At 40.6% G+C, this 25,265-nt stretch overlaps 1 protein-coding gene across 1 annotated transcript in view; it reads left to right on the top strand.

Moving 5' to 3' along the window:
* Positions 1 to 25,265, top strand: part of STK39 (serine/threonine kinase 39) — a 205,771-nt gene that overhangs the window by 73,078 nt on the left and 107,428 nt on the right. The window contains exons 7-10 of the mRNA XM_074967495.1: positions 57 to 158; positions 3,676 to 3,809; positions 7,506 to 7,554; positions 7,657 to 7,722. Coding sequence (XP_074823596.1) covers positions 57 to 158; positions 3,676 to 3,809; positions 7,506 to 7,554; positions 7,657 to 7,722 — 351 coding nt within the window. The remainder of the gene's footprint in view (positions 1 to 56; positions 159 to 3,675; positions 3,810 to 7,505; positions 7,555 to 7,656; positions 7,723 to 25,265) is intronic.

The following is a 25,265-nucleotide window of genomic DNA, read 5'->3' as shown; positions in this document are numbered from 1 at the left end:
TGATGACTTTACATTTAAAACACCACACTAAAACTTCTTTTTTTGCCCTGCAATAGGTGAGAGGTTATGATTTCAAGGCCGATATGTGGAGTTTTGGAATAACTGCCATTGAATTAGCAACAGGAGCTGCACCGTACCACAAATATCCTCCTATGAAAGTAATTACCCTTGGAAATCATGTATAATTTAGTGTTGCATAAGTAACATTCAGGTCTCTACACGGAGTAAATTTCTGGCGTTTCTCTTTTAATGACTTGGGATTGCTCTACTTTTAGCTTATTAATTAAGTTTTGTGTAGATTAAATGGAGGAGGCAAGATTGCCCAGAGCATAGAACTGGAAGATGGGATCCCTGTATTGTTCCTTGCTCTGTTTCTTCGTGACCATGAGCAAGTTGTCATGTGCAATTATCTGAAAAGTGGCTCTGTCATTGTAGAGCTCCACGTGGTAGCACCTCTCTGACTTTAGATCAGATTTTGTTCAGATCACAAGTAATATATTTTTCTCTATAACTTCCAGCCTTTCAGGCACACCTTGTATGTAAAGGTCAAACTCTGCATTTTTTGGCTTGCACGTTATCACTAGTAACAAAGATTTTTCCAACCAGAAGTTAGCTAACAGCTCTGTTGAGGTGCGACCGAAAGAGGATTCACTTTGCTTTATCCTAGCTCTGTTGGGTCTTCAGTGCTAGTAGCAGTAAAAAGTAGTTTAATCTTGGAAGGATGTTGATACTAGAGTAATTAGTGTGTTCAAAGTCACTTCCTCGAGTATGCATCTGATGGAAGTAGCAGGGTGTCATTTTTAGTCACTTTTCTGATCATACTTCGTCAATCTGTAATATTAGAAAGATGGGGGGCCTTTGTAAGGTTCAGGGCATGTAAAACACTTTGACCTCATCAAATGAATGATGGTATGAAATTGGAAATTTATTATTCTCAAAAATGGCAGAAAGCTGCAATAACTGATGTTACATTTGCCAAAAATAAGATTATGTGCTGACTTTAGAGTTCACTAAAAATAATCTTAAATTGAGCAATTGAGGACTGCTCTGACAAAAATTCTCCACTACTTTTCATTCATAGAATTGTAGGACTGGAAGGGACCTCGAGAGGTCATGTAGTCCAGTCCCCCGCACTCCCAGCAGGACTAAGTATTATCTAGACCATCCCTGACAGATGTATGTTTAACCTTCTCTTAAAAATCTCCAATAATGGAGATTCCACAACCTCCCTGGGCAGTTTATTCCAGTGCTTAACCACCCTGACTATTAGGAAGTTTTTCTTAATGTCCAAACTAAATCACCCTTGCTGCAATTTAAGCCCATTGCTTCTTGTCCTGCTCTGAGGTAGATAACAATTTTTCTCCCTCCTCCTTATAACAACCTTTTTATGTACTTGAAAACTGTTATGTCCCCTCTGTCTTCTCTTCTGCAGTCTAAACAAACCCAATTTTTTAAATCTTGTCTCATAAGTCATGTTTTCTAGACCATTAATCGTTTTTGTTGCTCTTCTCTGGACTTTCTCCAATGTGTCCACATTTTTCCTGAAATGTGGTGCCCAGAACTGGACACAATAAGCCAGTTGAGTCCTAATCAGCACGGAGTAGAATGGAGGAATTACTTTTTGTGTCCTGCTTACAACACTCCTGCTAATGCATCCCAGAATGATGTTTTATTTTTTTGCAGCAGTGTTATACTGTTGACTCATTTAGCTTGTGATCCACTATTGCCCTCAGATCCTTTCTGTAGTACTCCTTCCTGGGCAGTCATTTCCCATTTTGTTTCCCTTTTCCCATTTTATTAAACAGCATCGCCATCCCTGAGCTTTACTTCAAAAGATTAAGAAGTCTTGAAGTTAGCTTGATCTTTGCTTTTCTGGGAAGCAGTCTTGAGTGAATTTTAGTAGGGAACATTTTAAAAAGGAACATTTCTCAGATGAAAACAGAGGTAGTTACTGCTGTTTCATATTCTCCTTTAAAATTACTAAATTAACATTTAAGAATTTAAAAAGTTAATGTTCTGAATGTAGAGAAACTCTATAACTTCATTTCATTTGTTTTTAATATGCTTAATTTACAGCAACTGCTGTACATAGCAGTATGCCTACACAACCTTCTCAGATTGATACATTTCTATTCAAATGTTACAAGAGTTAGCTGCCATGGCATTTCAAAAGAGGAATGTGGTGGTTTTTTCCCCCCCAGAGTTTTTTTGCTTTAAACTCAGTATAACACTAGTTGATTGCTTGTAGCAACTTCACTATTATGACTCTCTTCTTTCATTTTACCAGAATTAAACTGACTAATCCTGATGTGAAGAAACTTTTTTCAGTATCGTACAGTACTGCTGTTTTTTGTTTTGTTTTTCCTTGTCTCCTTGGTGAATAGTAAATTGTCTTTTATTCTCTTGTCAAGTGTACTCGTCATTGGTCTAAGAGGGTTGTGTGAGAATGCTTATATGTACATTGGCTGCACACATTAGTGCAGATTTATGTATTTATGAGGCTCATGTTAAGAGTTTGATTTTTAACTAAACTTTCATTTTAGTGAAACTATCTCATTGAAGTATTGATACAACATAAAAGGCCGTTACAGTACATGGAAAAAACTCATTAGCTGAGCCTGACCTTTGTTACCTTTTTATATTAAATTTCTGTTCAAGTAGGCCATGTTTTGATGTTTACAATGCTCTTCTCTCTGGTAACTAACTTCTTTATTCATGTGTTTCTGCTAATTCCAGATCGCTTTCTTGGTTTAATGTTTCGTTAGCTCCCCTCTTACATTTTTTTTTCCATTCATCTCCTCTGCCTGCTATTTGATCAAGGTCTTCATTATCCTTTTCTGGAGTTGAAACAAGCTGATCCAAGTTGTATGGCCTCATCCTTCAAAGATAAATTGCTTCCTCTTTTTTCCCTCACCCCCTTTTCCATCCCATACTTTTCCCATGTGCATAGCTACCAACAACAAACTTTCTATGTAAATATTTTAGCATGGGTCACTTGCAGAATAATATAGAAACAATTCTCTCTGTCTTCCATAACTTTTACAAGGTGTCCAGATGCAACTTATCTGGGAGCAAGACCATCCTAGGGATATTTCCAGACCTTTGTCTTCACAAATGGGTGGCTTTAGCTATATGCTATCTTTATGTTCTCCAAGGTTAGATGTGTGGCATTGTGGGTGATGTGCCACAGGCTTGGTTACAGGTAGGGGGAGAACTGGTTTTGAGTATTGCCTGTCAGCCATTATAAAACACGGTGCAAAAACCTATGCCATCCCTGACTTGCCACTCAACGTTTTTTCATTCTTTTTAGAATGGCTTTTCTGTTTCTTTTGGAATCTTTTATGATAGACTGAAGCATTTTGGTCTTCAGGACTTTTAAATTATTTCTGGAGACCACCAACTCAGAACTAACAAGTGGGTTTCATAGTATGTTTGAACATCACTTTGCTCCATCTATTTCTGATACTCAGTGAAGGTCTGATAAGTGAATGAACCCCATAAATGTCAGAGTAATGTGTACAAATTTACTACCCTGTTAAGCATTGTGTGATGCCTCAAGATGTTTTAAACAGGAACTTTCTATGTTTGGTGGAATATTTGTATCCTATTTCAGTTATTATTGTGTTGTAATTTCACTGAGACACTTACCATGTCACCTTTTTGGTTTTACTATAGGTGTTAATGCTGACATTGCAAAATGACCCTCCCACTTTAGAAACAGGTGTAGAGGACAAAGAAATGATGAAAAAGTATGGGAAATCCTTTAGAAAACTAATTTCACTATGTCTTCAAAAAGACCCTTCCAAAAGGTATGGCTTTTTTGTTGTGTAAAATGGACTTAGTCCAAAATTCAGTGAGGACTATTATACTTTAAAAATCATTGTTATGAATTTTTTCTTAAATATTTATTTGGAAAATCCTTGTTTCCTAATATTAGGTCTTTGGTTTGGGGAGAAGGAGTTGGCTTTTAACAAACTTGTTGAAGCTTGATGATTAACTTGGTGTACTAGTATCCAAATATTCTACTTCTGTTATGCAAAGCACTTCTCAAACATTTTGAAAAACCCCAGTTTCTGCCCTGAAGAGCTTACAGTCTCTCATTTGAAACAAACAAACAAAACCCCTCACTACTTCTTTCAAGCCCATGTTAAAGATTATGACCATGCTGATCAAGCTGAGCTTTTACTGTCTGAACATACTGACTGCTTGAGCCTAAACCAGAAAATGCTGTTGGCCTTCCTTGTTCTGAGATGAGCTTATTTCTAACTCTACATTGTCATTTGCGCTGTGTGACAAGATTATTTCAAGAGAGGGTTAAGGTGTTTATGTTAGAAATAAATAATGTAAACAACTGAATGGCTCTGAGCTAACTTGAAAATTATATATTCCCTCTTTCTTCGTTTCTTTCTGAATCATACGTTTCTGCTCTATTTTTGTGACTGAAATACTTCAGATAATTACACTCTTTGTTCCAAAACTGTTGGTAAAGTCCCACAATGATGTCTCCCATTGTCCTTTTGATAGCGCTTTCAATGTAAATCCATTTTGTATGTTTCTCTTGCTTGGACACTGTGAAAGCCACATTCTGTAATTAACATGTTTTCTTAGTATATTTAATAAATCACTTATCTGTTTTAGAAATTACAGTACTAGCTGTACAAAACAATTCTCCTTGTCTGAGTCACCTGACTCACTGCTCTCTTACCTTATTTTCATAGTGTAATTTGAGTTCAGTGGTATTACAATAGTGTAAAATTAGAGTAATATAGTTGTGAGTGAGACTTAGTGAGCCTGCTGTAAATCAGGGTAAATATGGTCAGAATAAGGCTTAAGAGCTGAGAGCAGAGATAATAGATAGATCAAGAATAGTTAAGAAATAATAAGTGCAAACAAGAGACCTTTCTTTAATTTCCGAGAACCCCTCAGAATTCATCCTCTTGGTTCAGGAGATCATTTGTGTAGTATCTTCAGATTCCCCAGACCTTTATAGTCTGTCTCATTAATTTTAAGCCCTCAGAGTCTGGTTATGCTTTAAGCATAGTCCTACAACTTGCAGACTGCTTAAATACATTTTAGTGTTTTCTTTAGATTGAAACATGTTCTGGAAAAACAACTTTTATTATGGTTACAAATTATTGTAGAAATGGCCAAATGCTTTCAGGGCATGATTAAACTGGTGATTGTCCCTAGGAAGTTAGCAGTTGCTGTAGTTTTCCCTGTCTCTCTGTATTTGGAATATCTGCTGCAAACACTTGATTCCTCGCAGTTCAGTTCCCAGTGGTTAGCTGTTCTGCATTAAGCATACCAGTGTGTGACCATCAGGGTATTAACGTTCCTGGTGACTTTCTGCTTTTTTAGTGTAAAATTAAACTACAGTGCTAGTGCCTGTGCATGGCTCCTGCTGTTAGATCTGACTACAACGGATCTTTCAATTTTCTTTTACAGCTTCCATTAGTTTGCCCATTTTTAAAAGGAAACTTCTAGGTGCATCACCTACTCACATATCCAAGTGCTGTGGATATACTGGATCTGAAAAATGGTCTATAAAACTTTTTGTTGTCTATCTCTAAATTGGATCGTTTTCTCCTTGATGGCAGGAGCTCTGTCTCTCTGTACCACATGTGGAGCATGTGAACGGGGCTTATTTAAATAATAAAACCTTTCTTCCTGGTCTCTTCTTCCCTTTCTCTCCAAAACCTTATACCACATCAAATAAGAGTGGCACATTAACAAGCTAAGCAAGCTTTCAATCAACATAGAATTTGCAACTTTGTGTGGACACTCCATCTCAATTGGGTAATAATCACATTTTATCTTAAACCCATGCAACTTTTGTGTGTAGACAAGCCCTTGTGACCTTCCTGAATTACTGTAGGTGGTTCTTACATTTTAACCACTCATAGACAAATGCAGTGAGGCATTAATTGGGCTTTGTTTGGGTTTCTGTTCAGTCCTCTTTATCCTCCTGCAGTAGGGATATAATATGATATAACTTATTTTTTAGTTGAAAGTCCACTCTTCCATTGAAAATTAAACATTAATTTGTGAAAAGGTGTCTGTTTTTTTGTGCAAAGTTAGAATTTTTCTTCCCTTCCCTCCATTGAAAAAACTGAATGCCCAAAGACCAAAATACTCTGATTCAGATATGCCACCATGGTGCTCATGGGATTTGTGGCTTGGTTCCCTCATGTCCCCAGTCCCTTCTATGGGCCATGCTTCCCAGCTAGAATACATCTCCTATAATGCACCTTGGCATAGGGACTCCCATGATGTACCACCTCCCCTCACCAAGAAGGGGATGGTGGTGTATCATGGGAGACCGAGCCCATAATCAAGAACTATAATGAAGAACAGGAACATCAGGTACCTGAGATACAACTCCCCTGGGGCACCACAGCAGCATTTTCAAATCAAAGTGGGTTTTTTTGTTTGTTTGTTTTTTAATTTGTGCTGAAATATTTCATATCTTTTGGTTGAAATTTTCTGTGGCGGGTGGGAACCCAATTTCTGGCCAGCTCTGCTTGACAGTAGACAAATATATTGATCGGTCTTCTCCTGTACCTCTAGGCAAAAATGGGCAAATGTTGCTCCTCCTTATTCAGAACTATAGCATATCGTTAGGGTAAACAATGAAGGTTGTGACTTCAACTGCTGCAAACTTCAAACGTGTAAATTCAGGGGGGCCTGGGAGGAAGATCGCTGAACAGAGAACTCCAGGGACTAAAAATAGAACATAGAGCATTTGGCCTCTAGGACATTGCATCAGATTCTACGTGTGTGTCTAGGGACTGAAAGCTCTGACAGTGCTGTTTGGTTTATGAAACAAGTTAATAGGCTCAGTCCAGTTCCTTGTGGACAGGTGTTCAAATCACTGAAATAAATGGCAATTGGTGCTTACCTCACTATTGGGAAAATTTTAATGCTCTTTTCATCTGTATAAGCTGATTGCTCTTGAGCAGGGGTAGTCAATAGGTGGACCACAGGCCAAATCTGGGCCACCAGATGCTTTTGAATGGACTCCAAAATTTTTTAATTTATTTATTGTTGTTTTTTATTATTTTCTCTGGAGTCTGGACCTTGATTATACCTTAACAAAAAATGTGGACCTTGACAAAAAATAATTGGCTACCCCTGCGTCTGGAGCATGGTTTAGGCACATGGGCTGGGTCATCTAGGGAAGCATGCGTGTCTTTTTAATGGTTAAAAGGAGGTTGTAAGTCTTGGCTTTTTAATCCAGCACCCCTCACAAGCACTAAATTCATTTTAAAGAAAAAGATGGACAATGAAGGACAGGATATTGATTTATATCCAGTGCTTTCACCATCTCCCAACGTGTATAGTGAATTAATACATAGACCATTATGGATTTTAAAATTAATTTTGCAGCTAGCATTGCTATTCATTCAGCACTAATTCAAAAGTACCATGTCATTTCATGAATGTCATGTACAGTATTCATTAGGAGGGATCTCTGTTTCTGCTCTAATTTATTATCAATCTTTCAGGCCCACAGCAGCGGAACTTTTAAAATGCAAATTCTTCCAGAAAGCCAAGGTAAAATGCTTAATCCGACATGTAAATCTGCTGTTTTACAATCTATGTGAATCTCCTGTTTTCCTTGTATTGGGTTTAACTGTCCAAATGTTGGTTTTTCAGAATAGAGAATACCTGATAGAAAAGCTTCTTACTAGAACACCTGATATAGCACAAAGAGCAAAAAAGGTAAGGTTCTTCACACTTTTTTCTCTAGACAGTGGAATAGGATATTGTCCAGAGACCAGCATGAGGGAAAATTCAGTATGTTGATTTTTAACTGTCTGAATGTAGCAATTCTCTCACTAACCCCTTCACAGATGGTGACTATTGAAAATGAATAGCTTCTGAGGTTGAGCTTTCTCCAAAAAGTCTTAGGTCATTTTGACTTCCTTCCTTATTGTGCCTTGTCAAGGTGGTAAGATGGGGGAGAGTTTTTTTTTCTTTACATTTTTAGTTGGAAAGCTATAAAATCAGGAAAATCCTTAGTTATTAGGAGGTACAGAAAATGTTGAGCATATAGGTCCAGAGACAGAGGAAATGAAGTCATGAATTCAGGACATAAAATACAGAGTTAAGAACACAACAAAAAATATTTACAAAGGATTACCTGGTTAGTGTGCATTTCCATGTAATTATTATAAGTCACAAAGACATCAGTAAAAGTTCTTCAGTTAGGAAGAAGCTGGCAACAGGGCACTTCCAGAGAGGAATGCTTGTTCTCTTCCCTGACCCAACAGACTTGTTGAGCCACATGCTGCAAGGCTTTGCTCTTCTCTTGGGCTTTCTGAGAGGTGGCTTGACTGGGAACTAAGGGCTAAGGTGGGAACTCTCTTCAGGAGTCTTGTGGCTATTGACCCAATATAACTTGCAAGAGCGAGGGGGTTTTCATCATAACTATTGTAGAAGCCTCTAGAGTTCAGAAAAGACATTTTTCAGTGAACTCAAAAATATATAGTTTAAGCTACTCACTCTTAATTTTTTTTTTTGTTGTTCCCTAATAAACAAAGGGCAGTGTTGGGACATAGAGGTCTGATCAGGTCTAACTTTTAAAGCTGGACCCAAACGTGACTAGACTGCAGTCATTCCTGAGCCTGAGAGTGTAGAATTGTTTCAGCTCTGACAATTGTAGGGTATTTGTGCTCAGGGAGCTATGGGCAAAGCACTGGGGTTACTGCCTGCAGGCCAAGGTGGGGTGTTCCATGACCAGAGGATCAGTGGGATTTTTGCCCTCATGGAAGTTCAGGGCCTGCGGGAAGTGATGAGTTCAGCACCGCTCATTGGGAAAGCTGCCTTGTCTGCAGGGACCAGCAGGCCAGCAGTGGTTTGTTCAGACACCCCATCTCTGCTATAAGGCCAAGCAGCTGGAGCATCTGCTACCTAGCAGTGCAGGCCCAGGGGTTATTCCCCCTTCTGTTCATTCTTGTGAGGTGGGGAGAGGGGCACCCTCCCCTGAGCAGGCTCAACTTGCCAGCAGCACTAGGATGCTTCCACCCACCTGGGCAAGAGCAGCACCACTACTGCCACAGCTCTCCTTAGAATTAATCCTTGTCCTGCTTCCGGGAGTTTGAATCCTGTTGCTCCACCAAAGTCATTCCTACTTGGGGTACCGTACTTTCAGAGGGGGGGCAATGGAGTCCTGGTCAGACGGGCTGGGGAGCAAGGAGGATGTTGAGGGGAGGGGGAAGGTATAGGAGGAGAACAGAGGATTGTGGGGCAGGGGGAACTGTGGAGATGGTGGGCCTAGGGAAAGCTGGGCAGCGCCTGGGGAAAGGAGTGGGGGTGGGGAGGAGAAGGCAGGGTGAATGGCTGAAAGGAGGAGCAGGTGAATAACTAACGTAAGCTAAAAAGGAAATGTGATAGGGCTTTAGGAAGACAGACAGACACACAGTGTCCGGTCCCGTTCGGTTAACAAGACCCTACTAGAAATCATTGACAGGCAATAGGGATCTGAGGCAGGGTGGGTGGTGGTAATATTCTAGAGGAGGAGGAGAAGCAGTTCTGGAAATAGTGGTTGGGAAGAAGTAGGCAGTGTTAGAGATGGAAAGAAGGAGCAGGAGGACCCAGAGGCGGATTGAGTAAATGGACTTCTTTATTGCAGTACTTGTTCACCTCTTTTATCTCGGTTAATATGTAAATACCTAAATTTAATACAACACCCCCAAAACCCTTTTTGATCGTTTGAATGCCCATATACTGAATATTAATAGCTATATACTAAATATAATTATACCTGCCCCTGTTTACTGTTTAGAGCATTAAGCATATTATACAGACCTTTTTATCTTGAAGATACGTTTCTTTGCAGTAACTGTAGCCACAAGTTCCCTTAATCAGCAGCTCACAGGGGAGGGAGGAAGGGGCCATGGCCCCGAGCTCGTTTTATGTATCTGGGGGGTGTAACACTTCTTCACACAAGCGTATCCTTCAGACAACCATATTCCTCATGCAGCTGCAAAACTTATCTATCCTTAACCAGGGAAGGGAAGGGAAAAGGTTGGCAACTTTATCTATCAAGTGAAGAAATAGTGCTTGCCTGTGCCGCACTCCCTATTACCGTGAAAGCGGTTACCCAGGTCTTTACATAACCCTTACATACCCCAACACGCAGGAGGAATGGAAGACTCGGAGGGAGCGCAGTGAGCACCACATCTCTTTGCCCATGTGGTGACTGCAACATGTGTTGGAAGGAGTTTGTGTAATTTAACTTTAAAGGGGGGGGGGAAATAGGATTTTTCACTTTCTACCATAGTGGGAATCACTATAACCTTCTATCTCCGAAGACCCATTTCTAAACCTTTATAGCACGGACCACATTTTATATAGTTTGTCTCCTGATCATGCAGACCAGCCTCCCCTCTCATTCACAGTCCCATAATATCTGAGTCAACTGCAGCAAATTCTCATTAGGAAAGTATTTAATGGTACTTTATCTCATAAAGTAACGTTTCATTTGGAGATGAGAAGCCAGCACAATGCTAGCTCTCCGTGGATGGCCATTAAGTACTCCCGAGATCACAGTTTTGGGCACCTCTGCTCTTAGATTCAGGGTAAACCCCAACACTTCCCCTACCTCCTTAGAATTGCGAAGAAAACAGACAGTCCTGAGAGAGCTGTAAACGCCATCATGTACTAAAAATGCTAATAGAGTAAACATCTGCCAACTGCAACATAAACTGAAAAATGTTAAGTTTTCAGCTAGTGAAGACATTTAAATTATTTAAGCTTTAATTCACTTACAATTTTTAGTTGGCTGCTATTTTAAGATGCTATAAAATATAAATCTATTTCAATATTGAATTGATTGTTTAAAAATATTTTATAAATAGAACTTGAGCAACTAAATTATGCAACCTGTGAAATGTCAGTCAGAAAACACTTTTCGAAGACCCCATGGGCTAGAAAGGTGGGGAAGGCAGTTCATGTCATCAGTACTTTAAAATATATTTTAATATGGCATTTGGCATGAAATGCCTGTAATTGACATCCAGACCAATCCTGCTAGTACAGGTATAGTAATGTAATTTCTGTTGCATCTAAGATATGTGTGATTAGTTTGCCTCACTGCCCAGAACTCTGGCCTTATTCCACTTAGTTAACCTTTTTCTCTTACCTAATGTCCTCTTTTATTTTGCTGCTGCTGTGCTGCATCAGCACTGTTTGTGCCTATTCCTTTATTTTAAACCTGGTTCACATCAGCTTGGTATAATCCTAAAGACACCATCTTTAAACAGCAGCTTTAAATGAGTGGGGAAAATGTGTGAGGCTGTAAAAAGTGTAACCTTACAAAATTGGGATTTACAATAGATATCTACTCCCCAATCATATTGCCCCCCCCTTTTTTTGTTTGTTTGTTAATTTACTAGTTCTAGGTTATATGTTTTCTACAGAATTAACTTTGCCTTTTGAAATAATCTCCTCCCTCTTGGCACTTTCAGACAGAGTAATGGTAGCCAGACACTTTCTGAATTTGATCATGTGAGAGGAGTGTGACTTATCTTCCACCCTCCCATAAAACCTAGTTTGATATACGTTAGTACTGATTTTCCTGGCAATAGCATAATACTAGGAAACTTCTTATTGGCACTCCAACTCCAATATAAATACATTTATAACAATTCTGTGTATCTTGAAGTTGGGTTGCATTTTGTAATGTAGAACACGCATGCATTGTTAGAGGTCACAGTGGAAAATAAAGTGACATCATGCAGGTGTAATTGCACTAAGAGCCAGGGATTGGTGAAAACAGGAATCTTTAGGCATTGGCCCTCTTCTTGAGGGTAGGAAACATTTTTCAAATAGTAACTGGAGGAAGGGTGAACATTAAGCTCAGAATTCGGATGGTCATCTATTCCTCCCACCCCAGCCGTCTCCCTTACTCCACAGGCCCCAGGAGTTTCTTTTGAGATTTTTACAGTGGTTAAGAAGTTAGTAGAAAAGGGAGTTGGTCAGCCTTGTCCTGTTCAGAGCAGGCCTACGAAGTACTCAGAGAAACCAGATGAAGAGTGGAATCATCCGTCCTGAGACATAAGAGCTGAGTAGGGAGTTGGATGAGGCTACAGTTATTAGGCAACTTTTCCAAAAGACTTCTTTATCTTTTTTTGAAATCCTGGAGACGGCTGCGTCACGAGGCTTGAGGCTGGGGAAGACTGTTCAAGTGGAGAAATAGGCACAATAAGGAAATTCTTGTCTTAAGCAAGAATGTGGTTTCCATTATGACTTTAGTTAAAGTTTATTCTATTTTTTTTGCCAGTCCTTTCCATGTGTTTTTTTAAGATAAGTTCCACTGTATTTTTTCAGACTTGTTAGTATTGTACATTTTCCAAATATATAACTGTGCATCCAATTTATGAGCAGAAGTACGCTTTAGAACTTGGGGCCTCATCCTGATCACACTGAAGTGAAGTCAATAGCAGTACTTCAATGGGAGTAGGATTTTATCCTCAGTTTAAATAAAATACAACTCCAAGGAAAGTGTCTTGATTCCATTGTGGCTAGACTGATTGTATTATGCTAAAAGGAAAAAAATTACGTTATAGGGTGCTATCAAATATAATACTGAAAGCAAACATTATTACTAAACAAATTCTTCTAAAAGAGGAAAAAAAAAAAACCAATCCACACAACAAGAATATTAGCTTTTGATTGTGTCTGAATTAACAAGTGGATGGAAATTGAATGAGATCACCACAACACAAGCTTGAAGTTGATAAACTTTATCCTGACCCTGCAATTTCAGGAAGAGGATTGCTGTGAGCCATGCTGATCCTGGGACATGTATGAAATAAACTGCTGTCATAAGATATGTGGAAACCAAAACAGTGAGTTGCTGTTTTTTTCCAATATGGCACTTACGCTGTGAACGGAAGCCTTGGAACACTTTGTGGGTGTTGAGCCTGAGTCCTCTCCAATCCTGAACTTGCAGAATCAAACCAATCTCATAAACAAATCCAAGAATTTTGAAACTACTCACCACCAGTGTTGGTACCTGAGATGGTCCATATTCCACTGCAACTTAAAGTTTTTAAGTGACTTTATATCATACAGCCATTAAAATGGCAGCCATTGTATACTGTCCCTCACGATTTAAAAGCACCTACATGTTTATCTTCATCATAAGAACCTATAGGTGATGTTTTTCAAACTTAACTTCAGTGAAACAGTGATTGTCTCTTGCATGCCAGTGTTGACCTGATGGCTTGTTTAGATGTTTCCAGCAATAGCTCTGATGAGGGACTCCAGGGTTGTTTGAGTCTCTCTGTGATTGAAACCAAGTATTGATGGGCATGTAAACTGACACAAATGTACTCAAATCCTTAACTATTGTGGATTTGATTTTTTTTTTTTTTTTTGGAATTTTATCGTGAATCTCATGGTGGTTGGAGGCTGCTCTTTTAGAACCCCAGTTCCTGAAATTAAATAACTGCTTGAGAATAAAAACAAAACAAAAACCTTAAAGTTTCTAGCCCTTGTGGTTGCAGAGAAGCCCAGAATCATAAGCTGTGTGCACTCGAAAGTTTCAACGCTGAGAAGGCAAATAAGACCCCACTTATTTTTAAATCTTGCATTATTTTTAAACCAATCTCATGCTACCTTTGGGCCTGACTCATGACTTTAGAATGGTTAGCATTGGCTGTATCTTGGGTTAATCTGTTAAAGATCATGACAATGAACATGTGTTCTAATATCAGAAATGTATTCTGATGGCACGAAGTGTTAAACGAATTTTGTGGTGGTGGAAAAGTTCTGGAATGAGAATTGTTGAAACAAGCCTTTTCTTTACAGAAGGGGTTGATTCTAGGCAGTGGTAGTGCAAGCGTCTTGTTACCTGTCTTAGCTCTGAGAGGGCTCCTAGCCTAAGGGGATAGCTAATTTTCCATGACTGTTCAGTCCCTGGCCTCTTGCCTGTGAAAGGTGCCAGTTGTGGTGGAATTTCTAGGTGTGGGTACTTTCCTGCTAAAGAACTGGATTGAAACCACCAACTCCCCCTGTGTAGGCCACCAAACACTAGTGTGAGGTATTGACTGTCACTAACTGTGCTGGATTTGAGCCAGGGTGCTGGAGGGTGGATGGCTCTGTAGCCCATTACTCCTCTCTGGAGTCCTACAGCCCTCAGTCCCTTCAATCTAGAAGAGGCCAAACTGAACAGACATTGCTCAGGATGCACGTACACAGTTGACATGGAGGATTATCTCAAATTTTGTAAATTGTCTCCAACTACTGTTTTCCTAATATGCTGTAAAACATGGTGGAGGAGTAGGTCCTTGTGCCTGCTTAACTTGGTATGGGGACAGTCAAAGAACCCAAATTTATTCCAAAAGGTAATCTGTAGGTGTGAACATTTGGAAATGAAGAGGTCAGGAAACATGGGAAGTGGCCTGCGCGGTGTTTCTTTGTTTTGTTTTTGTTAAACTGTCAAGAGGCGTGGGCAAAGTAGCTTAGCTCCAGAAGGGATTACAGTTGAATTTGAAGGATGAATCGGAAGCAGTGTTGCCCAGTGATGAGCTGCCAAAATCTTAACAAATGGTTCCCTCCTCACCCCACGAGGGGGTCGTTGTCCCCCCCCCCGGACTCCTGCCCCATCCAACTCCCCGCATTCCTTGATGCCCCCCCCTCCCCCCAGGACCCCTGCCCCATCCACACCCCTCCCCTATCCCCTGACTGCCCCCAGAACCGGGCAGGAGGGTCTTGTGGGCCACCGTAGTGGGTGCCCACCCCACCCCTAAGAGCCAAGAGGGAGCTGCCGTGGGGCGAGGTGGGGAGTCCTGGAGGTGCTTACCTGGGGTAACTCCCAGGAAGCATCCGGCAGGTCCCTCTGGCTCCTAGGGTCAGGGGAGCGTAGCTAGTGGGGGAGCAGGGGGAGCGGCCGCTCCCCCCACTGATCACATCAAAAGTGGCGCCTTAGGTGCCAACTCCGTGGGTGCTCCGGGGCTGGAACACCCACGGGGAAAATTTGGTGGGTGCCCACTGGCAGCTCCGCGCCCGGCCACAGCTCACCTCCGCTCTGCTTCCACCCCTGAATGCACCGCCCCTCTCTGCTTCTCCACGCCCCCTCCCCGGCTTCCTGTGAATCAGCTGTTCGCACAGGAAGCCAGGGAGGGCTGAGAAGCAGGCGGTGGCTTCACACTCAACCTGAGGGTGGTAGAGGTGAGCTGAGGCGAGGAGCGGTTCCCCTGCGTCCCGTCCCCCTCCCTTCCCCCCGGTTACCTGCTGCAGCGCGGGCGGCGCTCTGCGCCTCCCCGTCCCAGCTGACCTCTGCCTCCCTGGGCCTGAGTGCGAAACTGCTGCCTGCTTCTCAGCCCGCCCCGGCTTCCCGCGTGAACAGCTGATTTGCGGGAAGCTTGGGGGGCGGAGAAGCAGATTGGAGCGGCGCATTCAGAGGAGGAGGCAGAGCAGAGGTGAACTGGGGCCGGGGGTGGGTTGGGGCAGGAAGCTGCCGGTGGGTGCTCTGCACACACCAAATTTTCCCCTTGGGTGCTCCAGCCCTGGAGCACCCATGGAGTCGGCGCCTAAGGCGCCACTTTTAGCCAGTTAAATTTAGAAACCCTTTTAGAACCGGTTGTCCCTTGCAGAACAACCGGTTCTAAAAGGGTTTCTAAATTTAACAACCGGTTCTAGCAAACCAGTGGGAACCGGCTCCAGCTCACCACTGGTGTTGCCTGCACTCAGTATTTTATTGCAAGTCTCCGAGTGTATGTATATAATAATTGAAAGCTCCAGCTTCTGGAGTTAAGTAGTAATGAGAGCAGAGATTTTTTTACATAAAAACAAGTGAAATAGGTTTCTAATGCTCACGGTTGTAGAGAAGCTTGGAAAGGTTCAGAAACCAAAAGAAGGCAAAAAAATTCATTTTTATTTCTTTAAAAAAACAAACAAAAAAAAAACTTGACTTCTTGAGACCGGACTCTTCCAGCTGGAGATGCGGTAGGAGCTACTGGGGGACTGCTAGAGAAGTGGAACTGGACAATATGGGAATAACCTAGCCAGAGGTAGAATTTATGGGAGAATGGATATAACTGAAAAATATTCCTTGCTCAAGAATTGAAAAACCTAGTATGGGGCTGAACATTTTGGGGGTTGATGGGAACAAGCCCTTAAAATAGGCATGGCTAGAAGAGCAGAAGATGAATTGGGACAAGCTGGAATAGTGGGTATGTAAATATTGGGTGAGAGCTCTGTTTAAGGCTTGGGAAGAAAACAGCTGCTGGGCTGGGTGTATTCAAAATGTATATGCACAGATGCATATAGAATATGAAGTTCAATCAAAAAAGCAAATAAACATCTCTGAGTTTTAAAAGGTTTGGATTTCTAACCATATAGTTTAATAGTCACATGTCCAGGAGAGGGCAGCAGTGTATTTGTATTACATTGATTTAAGTGCAAAATAAAAATGAAGTGTACTCTGCCTTCTACGTTGACATGATAATAATTATAGTTACAGAAAGCATTAAGTTAGAAAAGGCTTTGGTTCAGGGGTCTAAACACTATTGCACTCATTAGAATACAAGCTTCTTTTTGATAATTAATTCAGACACATTCAATATGGAAACGGTTTGGGTCTCCGTGTTTATTCTCAGGTACTGTGAAAATGTCTGATTTCAGCATCCAAAATTGTACTAGAGCTTTCATTTGAATAGGCTTATAAAAATAAAAAAATATTGAAGAATGAACTTCGGCAAACCTTATCAAATCCGTGTAGAGATGCAGAACTCAAATTTGAGGGCTCTTGTGATGTATGCAAGAGGGAGTAGAGACCTTTCATTTTGCTATTTTAGTTGCAAAGGGAGGAATTAAAGTGTGACACCTAACGCAGCATTCTCAAACCTTTGAGCTTTAGTGTAACTTTTTATGTTAGTGGAAGTTATAGTTAAGGTTGCATTCAGCTATCATCCTAGCCCTTATTTTTTAGGGCATGATCCTGAATAACACATGACTGGGCATAGTGCTTGCGGTCAGTTGTAGTACTTACTGTAGTAAGCACTTTATCTTGTAGGGCCTTATTGAAGTCAGTGCGGGTTCTATCATTAACTTAATTGGTGCCCGGATTATACTTGTATTGCTGCTAGGATCAGTGCCTTAGAAAGCAATTGTGCAGTTGGGAAAACTATAAGTAAGGCAGCATTCAACTTCCATCATTATATATTTTCTAAGAAAGTGGTTGGTTGGTCACTTAGACATACTCTGAAGGGTAACACATGGTGAAGGGGATCTGAAAATTTTGAACATAAATTTCCAATTACTTCTCAAACAAATAAAAATCTTTGCTAGTGATTCACCATCACTCTGATTATCCATATGAGTAGCTAGGAAATGGATCTCTAGAGCTTCTAGGTCTAGGTGTGTACATCTTTGGCTGAACTACCTATTTCAGCAGTTAGTTACCCCTTTAATCTGGTTTCTTTCCACTCCTGTCCTTAGCTGCTGGGCTGTAGTGTACAGTACCTTACTTTGAGATGCAGAAAAACAAGTGAATGGCTCTGTTCACATATATGAATTAGCCATTAGGGGGTGCCATGAGAATAGCTAATTTGAGATTCCTGTGTTCAGGCTGTCTCTCTTTTTTTTTTTTTTTCTTTCTCAGAGAAGCATTCAATCTTCACTACCCTAAGGACTTAAACTTCCAATTCCTCTTCCATACAGCTGCACATTTGTGCCTAAAAGATGAAATATTTCAATGAAACAATATGAATTGGAGAGATGTGGATGACTTACTGTTTTTAAAAATGACAATGGAATTTTATGTAGTGGAACTAACAATTGGAGAAATATTACTTGAAAAAATAAAATCAGCACACTTCAGATAACGTGATAGTAACAGAAACCAAGATCAGATTTTCGATCTCTAAGCTTGTTTAGGTTGAGTATAAACAGGTCTGGCTTAATTCTGCTTTCCAAAACGAAGCATGTATTACAAATATTGCGGGAAACATTCCGTTCTTGTTACACACAAGCTATGCCAGGTGAAGCAACATGGACCCTCGAGTCTGAACTCTGAACTTTGATTGCTCAAAGAAGCATTATTATTGAGAAGAGGAGTTGGGGACCAAGTAAGAGGGTGGATTGGGCAAAGACCTTAGAAAGGAAAAGGAGGGAAAGCTGGACAGCTATTTGAAGAGAAAACAAAGGGGACCAATGGCAATCTCTTGTTAGTACTATTACCTACAAAGGTTCCTTAGTCTTACCATTAATATCATGATTCAACATTTCCTTGTTTGCTAGGGGAAAACAAGAACCTCTTCTGCAGTACTTTAGTGTTTGTAAAGCTATTGGCTGTGAAGTGCTTTGTTGTGGTGCAGATGAGCAGAAAGGCACATGGTTGCAAAACATAAATTCTTCATTAGTGGTAATCTGGTCATCACTACTTCTGTGAGTAGTGAAACCTGCGATCCTACCTTTTTTGCAGCACGGTAGAGGTGAGCGCTTTGATAGGGTTAACCCCAAAGGGGGACACACTGGGCTGTCTACCTGTTGATAATGGGTGTCAGCAGAGAGTGCCACTGACTACGACTCAGTCTTTGTTTCTGCTTGCGGCTAACTATGCTCGGTGCCATTTCAGAATTCCCAGGCCTTCCCTGTTTAGTGAAGTTTACAGCACTGACTCTAAGTGCCCTGTAGCACATCACAGCAAGTAGTTACAATTTTTAAATTTGAAGGTAGGGCTTAGGACATTAAACGTTGGGTTGCTTCAGTTACTTGCGAAAGCTCCCTCATTTGGAAAGCCTCATCTACTGTGAAAGGAGACGTAGGGTTGTGTGAATCTCTTGGAAGCTTGAAGTCTTGCAAATGATTTGTGGAAACTGATGAAAGAAGTTTGTTCATGAAGTTACAAACGAGTTAAACTGGGTTTTGGTTTTTTGTGGTGTTTTCCTAGGGCAAGGTGAACAGTGGTTTTTTTAAAGATCCCTCTTCCTCCTCATAAAAAAGATAGACTGGCATAGATGAACATATTGGGGGAGGAGGGCAGGATATCCTATGTCTGTCTTCAGAAAAGTGAAACCTAACTACCCCCACATGTCCTGTTCTTAGGGCAGGTCGACACTACAAAATGACTTTGGTACAACTGTGTCACCCATGGATGTGAAAAATCCACACACTTGAGCAACACAGTGATACCCACCTAAGCATGTTTTAAGTGTAGACCTGTCCTTATTCTCTTTGACTTAGTTCTAGTTTTCCTGGGTATTTTTTCTCCCCTTACAGACCCTCCCTACTCTCTCTTGCTCCACTTTGTTTATTACAGTGTCCCCCATGTGGAGTATGAAAATGTAATGTCCATGTTTGAGTGGCTGCTAAAGATCTTCCACCTGCAATCATTTTAATTAAATGTAAATGCTGTGTTGCCTTGCTCCTGCTTCAAGAGTCGTGATCCTTCTCACGTTCACATTGCTGCCGCCCTTCATTTATGGTGCTAGTGTTCCATCTTTCCTGGGGAACTCATGTGAAATGTTTTTGCTTAGCAGCATAGTATATTGCCATGCTGACCTACTCGTGTGACCGCTGGAAACTGAACTGGGAGCAGGGTGAAAGAGCTGTTGAGGGTAAAATATGCTGTCAGTTAAGGAGTAAAGGAAGTAAGAAGATAGGAGACGTGAGCATGCTGGAGAGCTGGAAAGAGGAGCAAGTAGATGGTTGTAAAGGTGACTGAGTCAGTATGAAAAATTAGAGTTCACTTGTTTACCTCCTCTTTCTATTTTTTTTTTTTGGGGTCCCTTTCTCTCCTGGTTCCAGTCTGTCCATGTCTTCCTTTGTTCCTGCCAGTCCATTCACCCTCCATCTTACACTGCAAGAACTCAGAAATACAACTTGTTAAGCAAGTGTATACCCTCAGTAGCCTTTTAAATTCTAGTTTTTCTCCTAATTGCCTTAATTAAATCCAGAGTAATATAAATATTTTATAAACATCTTTGTGGCTATTAACATTTAAATTAAGATTTAACAATGAATATTTGATTTGAGAGATTGTATAATCAGGAACATACATTTTAATCCCCAAGCAGGTGTTAGTAGCTTAAATTACTAATATTGTAGGTCCAGAAACAAAGGGTGGTGGTGGTTTGTTTGTTTTTTTTTAAATTATTTTTAAGCACGTCTGAGTAAAAGAAAGATCTTCAACTATTCTTTTTAAAATTAAGTTCAAAATAAGAACGAAGGCCTCTCTTAACATTGTTGTGCGTTACAGTGCCATTGGTAGTTACCGTGATAGAAAGATGTGATCTTTCAGTGTGGGTGCACAAATCTGACACTTAACTGTATTCTCAGACCTGACACTCTGACTTAGATAGAACAGGATAGGCATTGACTCAGTCCATGGGAGATACAGCTTTCTCAGCAGCTTGCCTGCTCATCTGGAACTCTCTCCTGGAAGAGATCATGATGATCATGCATCTCACTGCCTTCAGAGCAAACACAAAGACTAATTCTTTGATTTAGACTATCCAGAAAGGAAAATAACCCCACCACTAAACAAATTTAAGTCCCTGAATACTGGAGGAAGAAAGGGATGTAATTTTGTGCATGCTCAATAATTTCCCTAGACACACAGATCTTCATGGAGTAGGGTAGGCTCCCCCAGGCATGTGAGCTGCACCCTGAGAGAGGACCGAAAACTCTGAGGTCGCCCCCCTGGAACTTTCCTGTCTGTTCTTCCCTCAAGAAAGACCGGGTTTGACAAGCAGGATGTGGCCACCAATAACAGAGGCACCAGCCATCTTTGCCCCTGGAGTCTGCTGTCAGACACTGGAGAGCCCCAGGTAGGATTCTGCAGCACTTAGGGAAAGATGAGTAAGTTTAATGCTGAGTGTGTGAGCATTAACTCATCAAATTCCTTAGGGTTGAGGATGTAGAGTGCTGCCTGTGTGGCCAGCCCTGCCCAGTGCAGGATTCAGAAAGTCTTCCATGAAGGTGAAGTAAGGAGAGAGTGATGCAGTAGAGGCAGCTCTCCACTGAATCACCGTACTCCCTGTGTGATGCTGGTTTATGTCATAAACCTCCTACCTCAAAATGAAAATCCTGTTTCGTGCTGGAAGGTGCTTGGTTCTAACACAGTATTTTTCATTTACGCCCAGAGGTAGTGCTTGCTTTCCATCTCCGTTCTGGTTTATTACTAATAAAGTGCATGGACCTCCGTGCTCCCTGCTTCTGCCTGCACAGAAATGTGGAAATGTTGGCTGGATCTCTGCTTTAAAAAAGGGACGGGGGTAAGGAGGTGGAGAGCGGACAAGCTATGAGGCATTAAAAGGAAAAGAGAGAGGTGTTTTTCTATATGGCCATATTTGTGATTTGCAGCTAATTGTCCTGAGATATGCCACAGTGAACCAGGGGACTAATTTAGTACTCCCGGGGGTGGGAAATACCAAGTAATTTAAATACCCTAGCATAATTCCTAGAAGATGGAAACTAAGATCTCCCTCCCTCCCTCTCTCCTTTCCTTTTCTTTTTTGTTATCCTAGCACTATACTTTAGTCAGAGATGTATGTGTGTTACTCCTAAAGGGCAAATGTGTGCCCCTTACTGATGGGAGTCCATGTATTCATGCCCTTATTTGTGTTGTAATATATCATTAGCAATGGACTAACTCAAAAGACAAAACTTTGCCCTCAGAGCATGTCTCCCATTAGCATTGGAGAGTGCTGTGTGAGGGCCTGGACATTGTTTTAAGCAGTGGTTGACTTGAAATGGAATTGTCCAACTATGGTGTTTGACTGATTCCAGTGAGAAGAACATAAACTTGTATTAGCAGGTATTAAATACTTGCATGTCTTTATTTTTCCTGAATATCTTACTGAAATGCTCATGTTTGTATATTGACCTTTTAAAACTAATGGCAAAGATCAAAAGTCATGGAACAAACTGGGATATGTGTATCTGAAGAAGTTGCTCTGCTTCTCAGAGATGGCATGTAGTATAGAAGCTATGTCCTGTGTAAATGGCCAGAGGCCAAGTTAGAAATGTTTTTATGATGTCCTAATTCTTGCATAAATATTTCTGTAAAATAGTTAACATAACAAATAATGGGTATATTGTATCAGATTCCAAAGATGAGCTCTTTCGAGATTTTGGGTAAAGATAAATCTCTCAAATTGACCAAATTAGTCCAGAATTGATAATTTCTAAATGAATAAGACTCTGGAATTCTTGGCCAGATTATCACACATTCAAACTGTCCTGAATATAAACAGCTATGTAAATTCCCACCTAAAATATGTAGAGAACAACTAATCTCTAGGATTGTGTATCTTACATATAAATATTTTAATGAAGAGAGGCAGAATAAAGACCATTTTACAATTAAACAGACAAAGGAGGAAAGCCTTATTGCAGGAATGACCTTGACAGAGTAGTCTCCTGGTGGTCATTCTATAAATTTCAAACGTCATAAATATTGAAATATTCAAATTCCTTTTTGTGTCCCATTGGTCACAAACTAATTTCAGAAAATCACCTCACACAGGGTTTGGCCTATTGGCTATCAATTACCATAGCATGCATTTTAAATCTTAATTAAATTTGCATAGTTGTATAATCTTTCTGAGAGCAGCTAGGATCTCTGCCACTTCATGAATAAATTAGTGCATCAAAGAGCTGGTGGTCCCTTTTTGTAATCCCAGGTTTTATGTACACACCTCTTCAAACCAGACTTACCTTTGAAATTTGGCATACGCACACAAACATCATTCTGCCAAGACTCTTCATTGCTGTGCCAGTTAGGTGATTCTGCATAATGGATTCTATTTGAACGTGCCAGCAATGAGACTGTGAATGTGCCATTTACCTCAAGTTTCATTCACCCCTTTCTGAACTGCGAATTACCTTCAGTGAGCTACCAGATCACAGGGATGCTACAGACACCCTGCCTTATGTCAATGAACTGTACACCAAATTTTCTATTAGATGTAGGCTTCTATTCTCAGCTTTATGAAGGCCTCTCATTACATTGCTGGGGCGTTACTGTAACTGAGATTGTGCCCACAATTGCGAAGGTAGAACTACTTCCATAACAAGGTGAATACCCTCTCATGGAAAGAGGAAACATTCATTGGAGTGATGATGCTCTGGCAAGACCCTGATACAAAAACCATGAATACAAAAATTGAGTAGGAGAGTCATGCAATGATCCTTGTGCAACAGGCTTTTCAGAGATTAACCCCCATGTGGGCACTTAAGTGGAGTGATTTTTTTCCCTTTAATTTCTTGTCGGTCTTGCTGGGCAGCAGCACTTTCTTTTCAGTACTATTTATTGATGTATAATATCTTTCTGACGGAGAATCCTAACGCACTTTCTATAGATACTAAATGAAGAAGTTAAAGACACATGTTTATAGAAAATCTGCTCTTTCTAAAATGAATTTAATAATGGTGAAAAATTCTTCACTGGAAAGTGAAATTCACCACCACTGAAGAAGCAGGAGAGGTGGTTTTCAGCATAAGCTTTCCTTTGTAGTAACCCATCCATGAGCCATGGTGTTCTGGAGAGATTGCTGTTGCGTCTGAGATGTAGGATAGACCAGATATAGTCCTGGACCAAGGGCATGTTTTGAATGGACTTTTGAACAATGAGGGATGAAACAGGAGCATTTTATTACTTGGAGGAAGCTGTGACCTGATTTCCTTCCACACACTGCTTTCCAATAAGAGTTGGTATTTTTTTTTTTTTTTTTTTTTAGGCCTCAGAGGTCACGAGGTATTGAACTTTTAAAACTGCTACATTATGACTTAGTCTCATAGCTTTAGCTATAGTTTTTGAAACTTCTGCAAACTTAGGTCCTCTCCTTCCAAGACCTAGACTGGGTAAATATTGTGGTAAAATAACATATTAAGTATAGTACAGGGCGTAGAACAAGTACTGTGGTGACATTAAGAAAGGGTAAATTTACAACAAGATCTATACAAGCATGGAACAGTTTGTCAGAAAGGTGAAAATCTTGTTGCTAGAGACTCTTAAAACTGGATGGTGGAAAGCACTAGGAATTATACTGTGCGATAAGGAATAGTCCTGCAAACTGGCAGCAGTTCTGTTTGTCAGACACATAGATGAAAACAATTTGTTGGGGAAGAGTCAACATGGTTTTTGTAAAGGGAAATCATGCCTCACCAATGTACTACAATTCTCTGAGGGGGGTCAACAAGCATGTGGACAAGGGGGATCCAGTGGATATAGTGTGCTTAGATTTTCAGAAAGCCTTTGACGAGATCCATCAGCAAAGGCTCTTAAGCAAAGTAAGCTGTCTTGGGATAAGAGGGAAGGTCCTTTCATGGATTGGTAACTGGTGAAAAGATAGGAAACAAAGGGTAGGAATAAATGGTCCATTTTCACAATGGAGAGAGGTAAATAGTGGTACCCCTCCCCCCCCCCGGGGTCTGAACTGGGCCTAGTCCTATTCAATATATTCATAAATGATCTGGAAAAAGAGATAAACAGTGAGGTGGTAAAATTTGCAGATGATACAAAACTATTCAAGATAATTAAGTCCCAGGCAGACTGCGAAGAACTACAAAAGGATCTCTCAAAACTGGGAGACTGGGCAACAAAATGGCAGATGAAATTCAATGTTGATAAATGCAAAGGTAATGCACATTGGGAAAACATAATCCCAACTATATGTATAAAATGATGGGGTCTAAATTAGCTGTTACCACTCAAGAAAGAGATCTTGAATCATTGTGGATAGTTCTCTGAAAACATCCACTCAATGTGCAGCGGCAGTCAAAAAACCAAACTATGTTGGGAATCATTAAGTAAGGGATAGATAATAAGACAGAAAATGTTATATTGCCTCTCTGTAAATCCATGGTTTGCCCACATCTTGAATACTGCATGCAGATGTGGTCGTCCCATCTCAAAAAAGATGTATTGAAATTGGAAAAGGGTTCAGAAAAGGGTAACAAAAATGATCAGGGGTATGGAACAGCTGCCATAGGAGGAGAGATAATAAGACTGGGACTTTTCAGCTTGGAAAAGAGACGACTAAGGGGGGATATGATAGAGGTCTATACAACCATGACTGGTGTGGAGAAAGTAAATAAGGAAGTGTTATTTACTCCTTCTCATAACACAAGAACTAGGGGTCACCAAATGAAACTAATAGGCAGGAGGTTTAAAACAGACAAAAGGAAGTATTTTTTCACACAACGCACAGACAGTCTGTGGAACTCTTTGCCAGAGGATGTTGTGAAGGCCAAGACTAAAATAGGGTTCAAAAGAGAACTAGATAAGTTCATGGAGGATAGGTCCA

The sequence above is a fragment of the Natator depressus genome, chromosome 11 (assembly GCF_965152275.1).
Source record: "Natator depressus isolate rNatDep1 chromosome 11, rNatDep2.hap1, whole genome shotgun sequence".
In the NCBI taxonomy this organism is placed as follows: domain Eukaryota; kingdom Metazoa; phylum Chordata; order Testudines; family Cheloniidae; genus Natator; species Natator depressus.
Note: the sequence above shows the minus strand (reverse complement) of the source record. Positions and strands in the feature narration are given on the sequence as shown.